The sequence below is a fragment of the Lepidothrix coronata genome, unplaced genomic scaffold (assembly GCF_001604755.1).
Source record: "Lepidothrix coronata isolate B3197 unplaced genomic scaffold, Lepidothrix_coronata-1.0 Scaffold304, whole genome shotgun sequence".
Classification (NCBI taxonomy): domain Eukaryota; kingdom Metazoa; phylum Chordata; class Aves; order Passeriformes; family Pipridae; genus Lepidothrix; species Lepidothrix coronata.
The window spans coordinates 808,187-822,653 of record NW_016690484.1 but is presented as its reverse complement, the minus strand read 5'-3'; the positions used below and the strand labels follow the sequence as shown (position 1 = coordinate 822,653).

General features: G+C 53.9%; 1 protein-coding gene across 1 annotated transcript; it reads left to right on the top strand.

The window, feature by feature from the left end:
• The first annotated feature begins 9,475 nt into the window (after positions 1-9,475).
• CD93 (CD93 molecule) lies at positions 9,476-11,969 on the top strand. The gene has a single exon (XM_017837398.1). It carries the CDS (start codon positions 10,245-10,247, stop codon positions 11,967-11,969), a length of 1,725 nt encoding a protein of 574 aa, XP_017692887.1. The 5' UTR covers positions 9,476-10,244.
• Positions 11,970-14,467: the final 2,498 nt, after the last annotated feature.

The window sequence follows — 14,467 nt, the reverse complement described above, 5'->3', positions numbered from 1 at the left end:
TGGTGACTCCAAGCACCCCGGGGGCAGATCCAGGGCTTTATTCCCACACAAATCACCCCCGCTGCTGAGCAAAGACCATCGCATCCCAGTATCCATCCAGGAAGAACCTGACATCCTGGTGATGTCTCAGACAGGGTGGGATTTGCTTCTTCCCAGAGCCAAAGCAAGAAAATAAAACCTTGCTCGACCTTTTCCCAGTGATTTTAGGGATTGTTTTATTTCCCTCCTCTCCCAGACATCCCAGTTCCTTAGCAGTTGGTTTGCCCTGGCATGAGGCCCTCCAGCTCCTGGGATATCCTTTTTTCCAAGCCCTACATGATTCTTGCAGTGGAGTGAAGGGGAGAAGCCAGCTTAGAAGCCATTAGTCCTTCATCCTATTGGAATGTAGGGAAGCTCCACCAGCACCTGGATGCAGAGCCAGCTGTGCCGTGGGACTCGACAGCTCCTGCCTTCCTCCCATTCAGATGCCCCATTTCCGTGGATAGAAGTGAGCTGGAAGAGCGAAAAGAGTTAAACCAGACAAAAACAAAGGAAAGAAAGCTCGGAGCAAAGTGGAAAAGAAAAACCACATTGGAGTTGCTCTGTGTATCCCACCAGGCTGCTATCCCGAACTGTGCTCAGGACTGCAACTCTTTTCCGTGCAAAAAAAGGGCTTTTTGGTTGCTTCTCCCACTCCAAACTATTGTAACTGTTGCACCAACAGCTTGGAACAGCGCAAGGCTTTACTTCCCTCACGTTTTCCATGGAGTTTTAATCCATCTGCTCCACATAAGCTGGGAAAACCATGGTCAAAATGCACTTCCCTGGGCTCGATGAGACCCCGTGTGTGGTTGTAAAAATTCATAATAAAAGTAATTTAAAAAGTGGGTGAAAGGCAAATTTTCCCCTCAGAACGGAGCTTTTCCGGGATTTCTGTAATTACCTGGGCTCTCAGGATGAAGTGGGACACACCTGATCCTACAAAAGGGACCCTTCCCCTGAGCAATTCCAGGCTCAGCACATCCCAGAGGCCTCTGGAGCTCAGCCAGGAGAGGGCACGGCAGCCTTGGCCACGGAACAGGGATCCCAGCTCGGGATTTACGGCAGCACCTTGTAGGGTTTCAGGTTCAAACCACTCCAGTGGAAACTCTCCAGCCTCCTCTTGTTCCTGCAGAGGTGGCAGGGCTGGGGGATGCTCCTGGAGGAAAAGAGTCAGCCTGGGATAGCATCACTGACTCGTCCCGGGAGCCATGTGAGTCATTTCCCAGTTTTTCCTCAGAAACTCCGCCTTTGGGTCGTGCCAGCAGCATTTTTGTGAGCTTTTTCAGCTTTTTATCTCCCAATTATGTGCTAGTGGGGCTCTGAGTTCAGGGATAGGGCAGGTTTCCGAGGAATTCTCCACAGCCAAAGGGGCTGGAAACTTTAAGGCAGAAAGTGAAGCATCAGCAATTCCAGGGAAATATTTACATGTTTATTTATTTATTTTGGCCCAGGTGGGAACAAACATTTCTTTTTCACTTAAAAGCTGAATTCTCCTTATGTGAGAAAACGTGGACAGGAGGGAAAGCAGGATTCTGGGATTTTTCTGTATTTGGGAATGGGGTCAGAGTGGGACATGGCTCTGCAGGGCAGGGAATGACCGGGACTTCCAGGCACTGGGAGCTGCAGCATCATACACCCCATGTGAGAAAACAGACCCAGCAGCATCCAGGGCCTGAATCCCAGGGGATGGGAGCTAGAAACAGGGAATGGTTATTCCAGTGCACGTGCTGGTCTTGGAATGCAAACTTCCAGCTGAACCCTGTGCCTTAGGAGGAAGCAAATCCATCCAAAAGTGGGGATGGGCCCACGTGGATCGGGCTTATCTTTGGCTTCCCCTTGGCTTTCTGTTTATACTCTGGTTATGAGCGAGGTTTATACTGAATAATGTTCAGCACAGATAATTCTGTTTGTCCTGGAGTCAGCTGGATTTGATGACACCGGGAATAAAGCTCCGGCAACGCTCCCCAGCTGGCTCCTGGCACGTCTGCAATGTCAAAAAACCCGGAGCAGCTCCTTGCACACGAGCAAAACCCACTTCCCTGCCTGTGGAATCGGAGGGTCTCTGAGCTCCCTTCCAACCCCGTCCGTCCAATGCTCCACGGAAACACGTGGCCCCGGAATGGCACATCCCAAAAGTCGTGGTTTTTTCCCCCCAGAAACCGATTCTGCATTTGCAAAGAAACGGGGAAAAAAGGGGAAAAGACAGGACTAAAAAGCCCGTGCTATTCCCAGTTGGAGGTAGCATGGAAGAGATGCCCAGAGTCAGCATCCAGTGGGGAAGCAGGAAGCCAGCTGGGATAATCTTTCAGTTCCTCCCACCAGTGATAAATATCCCATTTAAATATCCAATTTCTCTCACCTCTGAGCCACGAAATTCATTAGCGAAAAGGAAAACAGATTATCTTTCCTCAGGATTCCCCTCGTGCCCCTGGAATGACAAGTGCAGCCCCATTCCCAGGGCAATCCAGAGGCACCATTGCCTCCCAGGCAGTGCCTCCCTCCTCCTCCTCCTCCTCCTCCTCCTCCTCCTCCTCAAGGATGAAGATTTGCTGGATATAACTAAGAAAAAAGCCTGGAAAAGAGCCCAGTTCTGGAAGGCAGGAGCAGTCCAGGCATTGCTGGGATCAGATCCCGGGGGGAATGACCTCAATGTTTTCATGTGCTACAGGACACTTTCCTGCCAAATTTTTTTTAAGGAGTATTGGAGTTTTAGGCTCATCTTCCTTCTTGATGCACTTCCCGACGGGATCTCTCCTTGGATGGGGAGAGGGCCTGGAGCTTCTGGGGGGCTGCTGCCGGTAGCAGCTCGGCAGCTCCGGATTTCCCAGTTGATGACACGTTTATAACCCCATTTTTTATGGATTTTCCCCCCCCACACACACACACACTGACCACCCAGAGTCTCCCAGAGGGTTGGTGTATCCGTCCCACATCCTAAACATGACCTTTGGATGCAGATGATGCCTGGAGGAGCAGTTTGCTTGGAAAAGTTATCAGGAGAACAATAATCGTGAGGTGGTTTGTGTCGGAAAGGACCTTGAAGTGCATCTTGTTCCAACCCCTCGCTCCTTTGGAAAGCAGGGAATTAATTATCCTCCTGATTCCACTGCAGATTGCATTTCACACCCTTCATCAATCCCTGGTTATCTGGGCTGTACCCATCTTTTATCCCTGTCTCTGGGAAGCAGAGGAAGAAGCGACCCATCCCACGCCACTCAAATGTGCCCTGGAAAATTGGGAAGGGTTCGGAGGAGCCGCTCATCCCTTTGGAGGATCCCACCCTCCCTTTCCTTCCAGCTATTGCTGCCCAGACAGGGCAACACCCCCGGCCCCTGGATTGTTTACAATCCTGCCTTTTCCTTCACGTTTCAGCCTCTTCCAAACCCATCTCCTTCCCCAGGAGCGTGCGCAGCACCGGGAGGGAATGGAAAAGCAATTCAATGCAGCTGGGCTGGGACGGCGTTAAAAAAAAATCCTGGAGAAAAATAGGAAAATGAGGAACAAGCCAGCTGGGTGTGTTGGAGGCACAGGGATGGTGCCACCCCCGCTGAGTCACCCTGGTCCCTCCCAGCCCCTGGGATATGGGAATGATGAGTAAATCCCGCAAGGAGTTCAGGTTGAGAATTAATTAAACCCCATCCTTGTGTCTGATCCTTGGGGCTGGTCCGGGGATATTTGGGGGAGTGGGATTGGAAATTTGGATTCTGCCACAAACGCAGAAGTTCTGACAGGAGGGAAAACAGGCAGGAAATTGTGTGTGAGGAGTAAACAGGCTCTAAAGGGAGGAAATCAATATTTAATAACAGAGCCCACCACTCCCCTGGCTCTGCTCCAGGGAGGAAACCACGGACACTCGGAGGCACCTTCCTTTGTGTGGGTACGTGACTGCCCCAGGCACCCAGGAGAGCCCCCAGATCCTCCATCCCAGGCCCTGGAGCCCTTTCCAGACCTGACTGTTCCCCCTGCTGGGATCGCATGTGGCAGAGGCTGGATCTGTGAGTGCGAGATGATGGGGCTTCCTTTGGGATTTTCCCTCTGGCACCATGTGGGACAGGCACAGAGTATGAGGGACTATCTCAAACCCCCCTGCTCCTGGTTGTAGGTGAAAATGGGGAACTGTGCAACAGCTCAGTTGCTCGGGATACCTCTGGAATGCGGAGGACACCCAGCCCTGCAACACTCTCCCCTTGGAGCAACATGGAGCAGTGGAGGCGTCCCTGCCCATGGCAGGGATTGGAATGAGAGGATCATTAAGGTCCCTTCCAACCCAAACCATTCTGGAATTCTACGATTTTCTCCCCTCGAGTCCCATTTGCAGCCCTAACAGAGCCCAGTTTATTTCCATTCCTATTTCCTGGCCTTTCCTGCCACTCCAGCTCAGCTCCAGGCCAAGGGTGTTTCCCAAGGCTTGACGCTCCCTTGTAACAGGGACAAGTTTTTTCCATGGGAAAAAGCCTTAGGAACCACAGGGAAACAAGTCCCCACATATCACCTGAGAGAGCAATGGAGCAACACCTTCCTTCCCACGTGAATTCCATATTGAGACAGGCAGCAACCGGCTCCTGACGGACACCTTGGCTCGTCTCCGAGGGCTCGGGATGAGCAGTGCTGGACACCCACCAGCACAGGGAAATGTGCACTGGAAAAGGCCATTTGGAATTAAATATGTCTTACAGCCCAGCAGTAATGAGAGCTGATTAGGAGAATGCCTTGGATTCAGGCAAGTTTATTGGAGAAGCTGCTATCCAGGATCCACGTGCTGCGCTCCCTGCGGGAACACAGCCGGCCTTGCTGCTGCTCTTCCCAGTCAGTGCTTGATATGCATCTTTACAGCACTTGAAGCAGCTGCAGAGAGTGGAAAATGCCCCAAAATTAGGGATATGACGGCACCTGCGTGGAAGGCAAAGGGATGTTCATCCCACAGGCTCCGCTTTAGCCGGGAACCACGGGAACCACGGGAACCACGGGAACCACATCCTCGCCTGGACACGCTTATCTTGCTTCTGCTTCGGGTTCTCTGTGGGTTTAGAGTGGGTTTTTTTATTTAAATTTGGCTTTTCTAGTTTAAATATCAGGCCCAGGGCTGCTGCAGGCTCTGGAGAGCCGCCACATGCCTGAATTTCCAGGATCCATATCAGTGCTCCACAGTCCTTGCTCACAGTGTTTAACACCCTTCAAGCATTTGAAGTGGAGAAACAGTGCTGTCACCCAATGGGATGAGCTAAAATGGGAATGCACAGGGGAGAATCCCAAGTTATGCCAAAAATAAAAGTTTAAAATGTGCTAAAAATGTTTTCTCCCCACGTTTTGCCTTTGCCTCCAGCTCCCCGCAAAGAACAGGCACAGGAATCCAGGGAGAAAACATGCAAACCTTCCCTGTCCTTTTGGAATTATCCATTTCCTTCTGCCACTTTGTATTATGGGGCCAGAAATGTCAGGAACAGGTGAACCAGCCTGATTTTCCTTTCCTTAGGCAATCCCATGGTAGGGAAAGCGGGTTGGAATTCCCTCAGCCACGGCTTCAGAAACAGGAGCACAACCCTCCCCGTGCTGCCAAATTCCCTAGTGGCTCATCCAGCAAAGCAGATGACCAGGAGACACTAAAAAAAATTGGGAATAACAGGGAATTCAGCAGAGGGATTTCAGCAGGGAATTTTTTTGCAGGGTTTTTTTTTCTGCCAGGGCCCCCCAAACCAGCTTTGTCTCAGATCATCATCAGGCAAATCCCCACTCCGAGCTCAAAATCCCAGCCCCGGCATCTCTGGAGTGTTTGGCTGGAGAAATCCCAGAGTTTATTTGTGTGGTCAGAGGGGTGTGGGCTCTAGCCAGGTGTCCTGGTGCCATTCCAACATTAATATCCCTAAATCTCCCTCTGAAATTAAAGGGAGGGAGTGTGGGCTGTGGTTTTACGCCTGTCCTCTCCTTCACCTTCCCCCCCTGCTATGGCATAACTCCTGCAGAACTGCTCGTTGGAGAATATCCCTCATCCCAACAGTGGGAGGAGGGACAGCAGCTCATTTAATTCCCTGGTTTTCCTGAATGCACTCCATCTGCAAGGAGAGGTTGTTCCACGCCACGTTCCCAGCACCAGACCACCCAGTACAACCCAGTCAGCAGGTTCAAGGCACTGTGTTGTTTGTAATTGAATAATGAAAATAATAAATAAATTTTTTCCATTAAATAGTATTAGTATTAGGATTATTTAAATAACAATAATAAACCCCCACTCCTAACAACAAAGTAAGAGACAAAACATCCCTTGGGGTGAGGATTTCCTTCCCGGGAGGCTTCCCAGGATGGTTGTCCTGTTCCCATAAGCGTCTGAGGAGCTTTTCCTTCTCTCGTGCCAGCAAATCTGTGCAGACAAAGAGCCAGCTTTATTTGTCATGATTTCCCAGTTTTCCAGGTGGCCCTGCTGCTGCCCCCAGGTTGCCTATGAGAGCCTAACGTTCCAGCTGTGGTCCACTCCTTCCACTTCCAGGAGGGAAAAGCTTGGGAAGAGTGTGCTCCGTGTATAATCCAAAGGAATTTAAAAGCACGCTTAGGATGTGCCTGCTGGTGTTCAGTGGGATTTCTCCTCCCTGAATTCCCAGTGACTGTATTCAAATGGAAAGGGAGAGACGGTGTTTGGAATTCCTGGGTTCAAACACGCAGCAGGGTGGGAAATGGGCTGGAGAAAGGGGATAAAACCCAGATGGATTTGGGAACACGGGGACCGTGTCCTTACTTGACTTCCAGCATCACCCACATGGGAGCCACTCAGAACACCCAGAGCAGCTCCCTCCCACCTGGCAGAGACCCCAAACACCAGCAAAGGTCCACACACAGCTCGGGTTTAATCTGGGAGAGATACGGAATTCCTGGGTTTGATAAGGAGGTTTAGCCTGGGACCTGCTCCAGTGTTGGAGAAAAGCTAATAAAGCTGCAGGGAGGGTCCTTGGACACACAGTGCCAGGGTGGAAAATGCCAGCCCAGGCTTGGAACAAACCCCTCCTGCCGTGAAAGGGAGTGAGATACCTGGAAGGGACGGGATATTTGGGGTGGGCACTGCTCCTTCCTTCCCTCACTCCCTGTTTCCTTCTTTCCGGCTGGGTGTTCACCCACTCCATCAAAAAAACCACAGAATGGATTGGGTTGGAAAGGACCTTGAGGATCATCCCATTCCAAGGACACCTTCCATATATATATAATATGAGTCACAGATTTCCTCCACGACTCACACGTTTCCCCTAAGGACAGGGTTTGCCTGAGGAATAAAGTGGCTGTGCTGCATTCCCCCCATAACAACGGTGAAAACCTAAATAAAACAAACGTCCTGCTCCTGGTATTTGGCATTTCATTCCCACTTACAGCCCTGCTAATTCCTCCTTCTTAGCGAGGGGCTCCCAAACCGGCCACGGGGCATCCGCCTCCCGAAACATTCAGCTGGGAAATGCCCCTGACGGCTTTGAAAAGCACACGATAAAAACCCTAACATCCAACAGGGCACCTTTGGCATTAGCAGGGGGGACAACCCCGCTCCACGCTGCCCAAACTCCCAAAATTTCACGGATTAAAGCGCTGCCCCATCCCGAGTGCCCTTCCCAGGGCTGCCAGGCTGCCCAGCGCTCCGTGGCCTTGGAGATGTCTCCGGAGGAAACCCAGTTCCTCCTATTCTTCTCCGTGGGCTGCTGGCGCAGGTGTCCCCCCCTCCGGCCCCATTGTCCCTCATCCCAGCCCTCGGGATCTGCTGATGTCACACTCACAGAACACGTTTCCTCCTTCAGCCTCGCAGCAGCAGTTTTTTTAACCAGTGTCCCCTCGTCGAGCCGATTCTTAAATTGTTTTTTAATTGAATTCCGCTTTATTCTGAGCCCCGCGTGCCCTCCGGCAGGAATTCTGCTCTCCACGAGATAATTTGGATTTGATTATCAAGCTTGTTCAGCCAAGAAACAAACCCCTTCTTAAGTCGTGAGCCACGGCTTTGATTCTCGAACCATCAGGCCGAGAAGGAAATTTAAAGAGCGTGGCGTATTTATTAAAAATAAAAGAAGCTCAATGTGTTTTTAACTCACAGAAAACCTCCCTCTTGCCAAAGCTGTGGGTAAAAAATACTGGCACAAGTTTTGCAGACGGGGATCTCACCAAAAAGCGATGGGGAGGGGGAGATTTCCTGTCCACAGAACTGTTTGTAAACAGGGATATTAAAATATTTATTGGGGAGAAAAATATAGTAAAGCTGCTGGCAAAGGTTTTTAGCTTCATTTTTGCAAATTAAAAGACACCACGGTCTTGAAAAAAGAAGTTCTTCCCTGGGACAGGAGCCCTGACTTCCTACACATCCTAATGGAGCAATTTTTTAATTACCCTGGAATGACCTCTTGGGTCCGCACCCAGAAATTATATTTAAGTATTTTGGGGGTTTTTCATAAGCCCAAGTTGGGAACATCCAGAGGAATTACAGTTAAAAAATGGGCATTTTTTTTTTCTTCGTGGAATGGAGAAAAAATGGACCAAAAAAAAAAAGGCTGAATTGGTTTGTTGAAGCAATTTGTTGGCTGAGACTTGTGGGACCAGCTGGAAAGGGAAAACACGAGCCGTGTTTTTATAACAGTCCTGGGCTGGCAGCGAGGAAATGCTTTTGTGTTGAGCTCTCTTATTCCTTCCAAGGCAAAAAAAATTCCCCCCCCAACCCACCTTTCTAATATTCTGAATAAAATCAAGTTGAAATGGCAGCAGGGTGGTTTTTTTCCTCCCGCTGCAGCTTTTTGGGGTGGCTGCTGACCCAAAATTCTCTGGTTTTGGAGTGCTAGGTGTGGATCTCTGGACCTTTGCTCAGACAGGGGATGCCAGGAGACATCCCAGCAACCAGGGCTGTCCCGGGAATGCTGTACATGGACAGGTCTGGGGAATAATGACAGAAATCTGCAGTGTTTAGTAGTGGGATTTTTGGCAGCTTTTCTGTTTAGGAGGGAAGCGAACGAGGGGGTTCCTCATTTTGCTTTCTCTGGTTACTGAGCCAACTCCGCACACAAAACCCAGATAAACCAACAAATCCTGGAATGAGCAGGGAATTCATGGCTGTGATGGGTGCCTGCCAAGCAGGAAAGGATACAACAGACTCCCAGGTCAAGGGGTTAAAGTCTGAACGAGCTGCTGCCAGAGGGAAGCTCCTGGAGAAGCTCCTAGGGATGCAGCAGGGCGCGTGGACCATCAGGGATGAGCTATTTTTAAACCCATTTTGGTCACTTGTTATCCCTCCTTCTGCTTTTCCAGTGACTGGCATCGCTTGACACGTGTCATCAAAGCATCTGCCAGCTCACCTTCATCCCAGGGTCTCCCAGCAGCCAGTGGGAAGCTCCAGGAGCACCGTGGCTGGAGACACCATCCTGCCTTCCTCCTGCCACGAGTGATCAGGGAGGTGTTAATGGAGCATCCTGGCATCAAGGCCAGGTTGGACAGGGCTTGGAGCAGCCTGGGGTGGTGGAAAGTGTCCTTGCCCACGGCAGGGGGTGGGACTGGGTGAGCTTTAAGGTCCCTTCTGGCCCAAACCATTGTGGGATTCTGCGATCCACCCTCGCCCACGTGATGCCAACACCGACCAGGGTTTGCTCAGAGCGGCATCAGAGCTCGGCTCTGTCCTGGCAGCCCGGACCTTCCCACGACCCAGCTCCTATTCCAAGGGCTTGTCCATCTATTTAAAGCACACGGAGAAGGGGAAAAATGCACTGGAAGCGTCGCGCGTGCGCGGGGGGAGACGGCGCCAAATATTCCGTCTGCTTTGGAGGCCGATGGCCAGGGATCCCACGGCTCCTCAGTTCGGTTGTTTTCCTTCCCCGTTTTAGCAAGACGTGCCTGCAAACTCTCGGACCCTATTAGGGGTTAGAAAACCGTCTGCTGGGTTGAGGGAGTAAATCGAGCCCTTGAAAAACAGCAGCAAAAAAAAAAAAAAAAAAAAGGCAGGAGCGGGGCGAGTTTTTCCCGTAGAAAAGCGTCACCAGCCAGAGCAGCCGAAACTTTGGGATGGGAGCTCGGAGCCGGCCGTGCCGGGGGGAAGGGGAAGACAGCGAGGGACCAACAAGCAACCGGGAGCCGAACCACGCTACAGGAAGCCGTGGCCTCCGGTGATAAATAGGAGACCCGGGAGCACAGGATGCGCGTAGGGCGAGCTCGGCGGGACGAGGGGATGTGAGCCGGCGTTGCCGAGTCCCTGTGTCCGTGTGTCCGTCCATCCAGCCGGAGGGATGGCTGTGGCCCGGCTGCTGCTGCTGCTGCTGCTGCTGGCGCTGGCGGTGCCGGGCTCTGGCGGGGAGGAGGCGGAGGTGGTGTGCGCCGACAGCGCCTGCTACACCCTGCACCGGGATGAGCTGGACTGGAAGGGCGCCCAGGAGCGCTGCCGGCACAACGGCGGGAACCTGGCCAGCGTGGGCAGCCCCGGCGAGGCCGCGCGGCTGCGGGAGCTGCTGGAGGCGGCCGGGGGGCACGGCCCGGCCTGGATCGGGCTGTGGCTGCAGCGGGGGCACTGCGTCCAGCCGCAGGAGCCGCTGCGGGGATTCTCCTGGGTGGCCGGAGGGACGCCCGGCAACTTCTCGGCGTGGGCGTCGGAGCCGTCGATGACCTGCACGAGCGCCCGCTGCGCCAGCCTGCGGCCCCACGGCCCCCACGGCCCCGCCGGCTGGGCCGACCGGCCCTGCCGCCTCCCGCTGCCCGCCTTCCTCTGCAAGTTCAGCTTCCAGGGAATGTGCGGCCTCCTGCCGCTGGCCGGGCCCGGCCGGGTCACCTACGGCACCCCCTTCGGGGTGCGCAGCTCCCGGTTGGCGGCCGCGCCCTTCGGCACCTTGGCAGAGGTGGATTGCGAGGGGGGCCAGAGACCGGCCTTCGCCCTCTGCAAGGGGACGCTGGACGGGGGGGGCTTCGCCTGGGACCCCCCCGGGCCCCTGTGCCCCGTGGCCTGCGCCCACCGCAACGGGGGCTGCCAGCACCGCTGCCTGGAGGTGCCGGGGGAGCCCCCGCGCTGCTCCTGCCACGCCGGCTACTCCCTGGCCGCCGACATGGCCTCCTGCGTGCCCGAGGATTCCTGCCATCCCAACCCCTGCCAGGGCACCTGCCGGGCCCATCCCGGTGGCTTCGAGTGCGGCTGTGAGGCTGGATACACCCTGGCCCCCGACGGCCGGAGCTGCCTGGATGTGGATGAGTGTCTGTCCGGGCCGTGCCAGCACCAGTGCCACAACACTCCCGGGGGCTTCGCATGCCTGTGCCCGCCCGGCTACCGCCCGGCGGGGCCGGGTGGCCGCCTCTGCCACGACCTGGACGAGTGTGCCCAGCCCGGCGTGTGCCCGCAGCTCTGCATCAACGTCCCCGGCTCCTTCCGCTGCGCCTGCCGGCCCGGCTACCAGCGCCAGCCGGGCGGGGATTCCTGCCTGGATGTGGATGAGTGCCTGCGGGATCCCTGCCCCGGGCCCTGCCGCAACTTGCCCGGGGGCTACGAGTGCGTGTGCCCGCCCGGCTTCCTGCCGGAGGAGGAGGGACGCGGCTGCCGCGCCGCAGCCACCGCCGGAGAGGAGCCCGCGGAGGAGGTCCCCGACGGCCCGCCGGGCACCGCGAGCATCCCAGCGAGCACGGGCGCCTCGTGGACCGCGAGAACCCCGCGGAGCACGGGCGCCCCGCGGACCACGAGCATCCCGCGGACTCTGGGAGTGCCCGCCGGGGTGACGCCGGGGGCCCCCACGGCGGAGGGAGCGGCCCCCGGCCCCGACGAGCACAGCGCCGACGGCCCGCGGCTGCTCCTCTATTACATCCTGGGAAGCCTGGTGGCCATCCTGCTCCTGCTGGCCTTCGCCCTGGCCCTCGTGGCTTGCAGGAGGAGGGCCGCCAAGAAGGAGAAGCGGCCGGCCAAGAGCGCGGCGGATAATTATTGCTGGGTGCCCGAGCAGCCCGAGAGCCGCGGGCAGGGCGGGGAGCGCAGGTAGGAGGGAGGTGGGGAGCGCGGGGGGGTCGAAAGTGGAAATAAAAGGGAGGGGGGATGATGTTTGTTCGGGGTGCGTCTGTGCGGTGCGGTCCTGCCGCTCCAAGGGAAGAGTTAACCAGGGGGAGGAGGAATGGGGTGGGATTTGCCTGCCAGGCAAATCCCTCGATTCTTCGGGACCTCGCCGTGCTCCAAAAAGGCAAATTAACAGCTATGGTTCGGACTCCTAAAGGAAAACAGTTCGTTTCGAGTTCTCCTGCAGCCCTTCCCCACCCTGTCCTTTGCCATCCCCAAAGCATTGCTCTCCCCCCACCTTCCACTCACGACTGCATTCCACCCTTGGATTTGCTTTGTTCTCTTGGAAAAGGGCTTGAAATTCGGATGTGTCTCACCGGGGTGAGAACTGGCCCCTGCAGACACAAGCAGGGTGGGCTCGAACGTTTTATTTTGGGGGTTTTTATTAAAAATCTGTCACCTCAGCACTGGGAAAACTGCTCAGCGAGGGGCCAAGGCAGCACCTGTACTGGAAAAAAAGGTAGGAAAAGCTGTGTTTGGAAGAGCCACCTACCCATTTCCAGTGTATCCTGCCTAAATCCACTTGCAAAATACAGCAAACAATGCTCTCCTTCGCAGCAACCGGATGGGAGGCCGGACTTTTCCTGTTGGATCATTCTTTTTGGGTAGGATCCCTTCCCTGGCTGCTCGGGCTCCGGGCTGAGCGTGTTTTCCCTCCCTCCCCGTGTAAGGAACGCGCTGGATGTTGGATATTTGCTCTTTGTTATGCGTCAAACTTGTAACTCCACCACAGCAAATGCTTTCTCAGGGCAAAGGTGCTCCCCAGGTACTTCCCCAGCTTCACGGAGCCCCTCCTGACAACGAAGCCGTTTCATCAGGAATCCTTCCCAAAATCCCGAGGGGCGCAGGGACCTGCTTCCCATCCCATCCCAGCAGTGTTCCATCCTGGTTTATCCGCGCTCTGTGGGGGCAAAAAGGTGCTAGAAAAGAACAGACATGTGATTTTAAGGGTACAGCAGCTTCCTGAAGTTTCTGCTGGGTTCATTGTCCTTGAGGCTTAATTGCTCCAGGAGTGGGAATTGAACACAAAGGAGTTTGCAGTAGGCAGCGACCTGCATCCTGTTCTTCCAAGCATGGAGGAAAACCCTTTCCTGCTGTTATTTTTTTCGTCTTTGGGGCTCCATTGTGAGATGAAAACACAGCACAGGAAAATGTAGCTGATAGGAATGTTTCCATGTTCTGTCTGCTCTTTCTTTTCTCTGCACGGGCGGCTGGAGAAGGGGGAGAAGGCAGCAGTGGGATTCTTAGAAACCCTACAGAAAATTCCTCCCCTGCCTGTGTTCTCCAAGCCAGGCACCGAACAAATTAGGCAGATTAATTACCCCGTCAAAATCAGGGGGACAGCCAACATACATCAAGTTATGCCGACTCGGGATCTGTGGGAAAAGACAGCCTTAATTTTTATTAAGGTGTCCACGAACTGTTGGCTGTAACAGTATAAACAAGAGAAAGGGAAGCATAAGGGTGAGACCAGAGCTGGTACATTTACTCCAGAAAAAATGGTAATCCTGATTCCTGTTACAACCTTTGTGTATTCCAGTGGAATACAGAGGTGGGTCCGGCCTTGGGAAGACACTGATTTGTGCTGGGCTTTAGTCTGGGTTCTCTCTGGTGGGCTATTCCCTGATGTGCAATTCCACCTGGATAATCTCACGGCTCCCTTTCTTCCTGCCACAAACCCAGCAGGACCATTTTGGATCCGTGTGCTCCTTAGGGAGTTGTCCAGGGACCAGTGAATCCCATGGGAAAAGCTAATAGGAGTGGGACTGGACAGTTTGGGGCCCTGTCTTACAGAGGATGCAGGACATTCATCCTGGTCCAAGGTTTTTTTTTCCTCATGGAGATGAGTGTTTTATTTTCCTGGGCCAGAATTAACTTGGACTCAAAGGATAAGGTTTTCCCACCTGTGGAATAAGGCTGTAAGTTGCTTTCTGGATGAAACACCAATAAAACCTGAACAGAAAGTGTCTTCAGTGCTTTTTAATAAATATATTCATAGAAATCTGTTGGCTTGGTACTTGGAATCCTTGTGTTTCCCACAGCAGTGGATGGTGCTCCCAAATCCTCTGCCAGGGCTCATCCCACATGGAGTCTCAGCCTTTCCCAGGCTCTGCAGTCCTGGGCGAGGCCTTTCCCTTCATCCCTACCAAGGCCACGGTGTGGGGGCACTGGGATGGGATCCTTGGTTGGATCCTAAACCCATGAGCAACTTCCTAAGACCACGAGGAAAGTCCCAAACCCATGAGCAAGTTCCTAAAACCATGAGGAAGGTCCCAAGCCCACAAGCAAGGACCTAAACCCATAAGCAAGGTCCTAATCCCATGACCAAGTTCCTAAAACCACAAGCAAGGTCCTAATCCCATGACCAAGGTCCTAAAACCACAAGCAAGGTCCTAATCCCATGACCAAGGTCCTAATTCTACGATC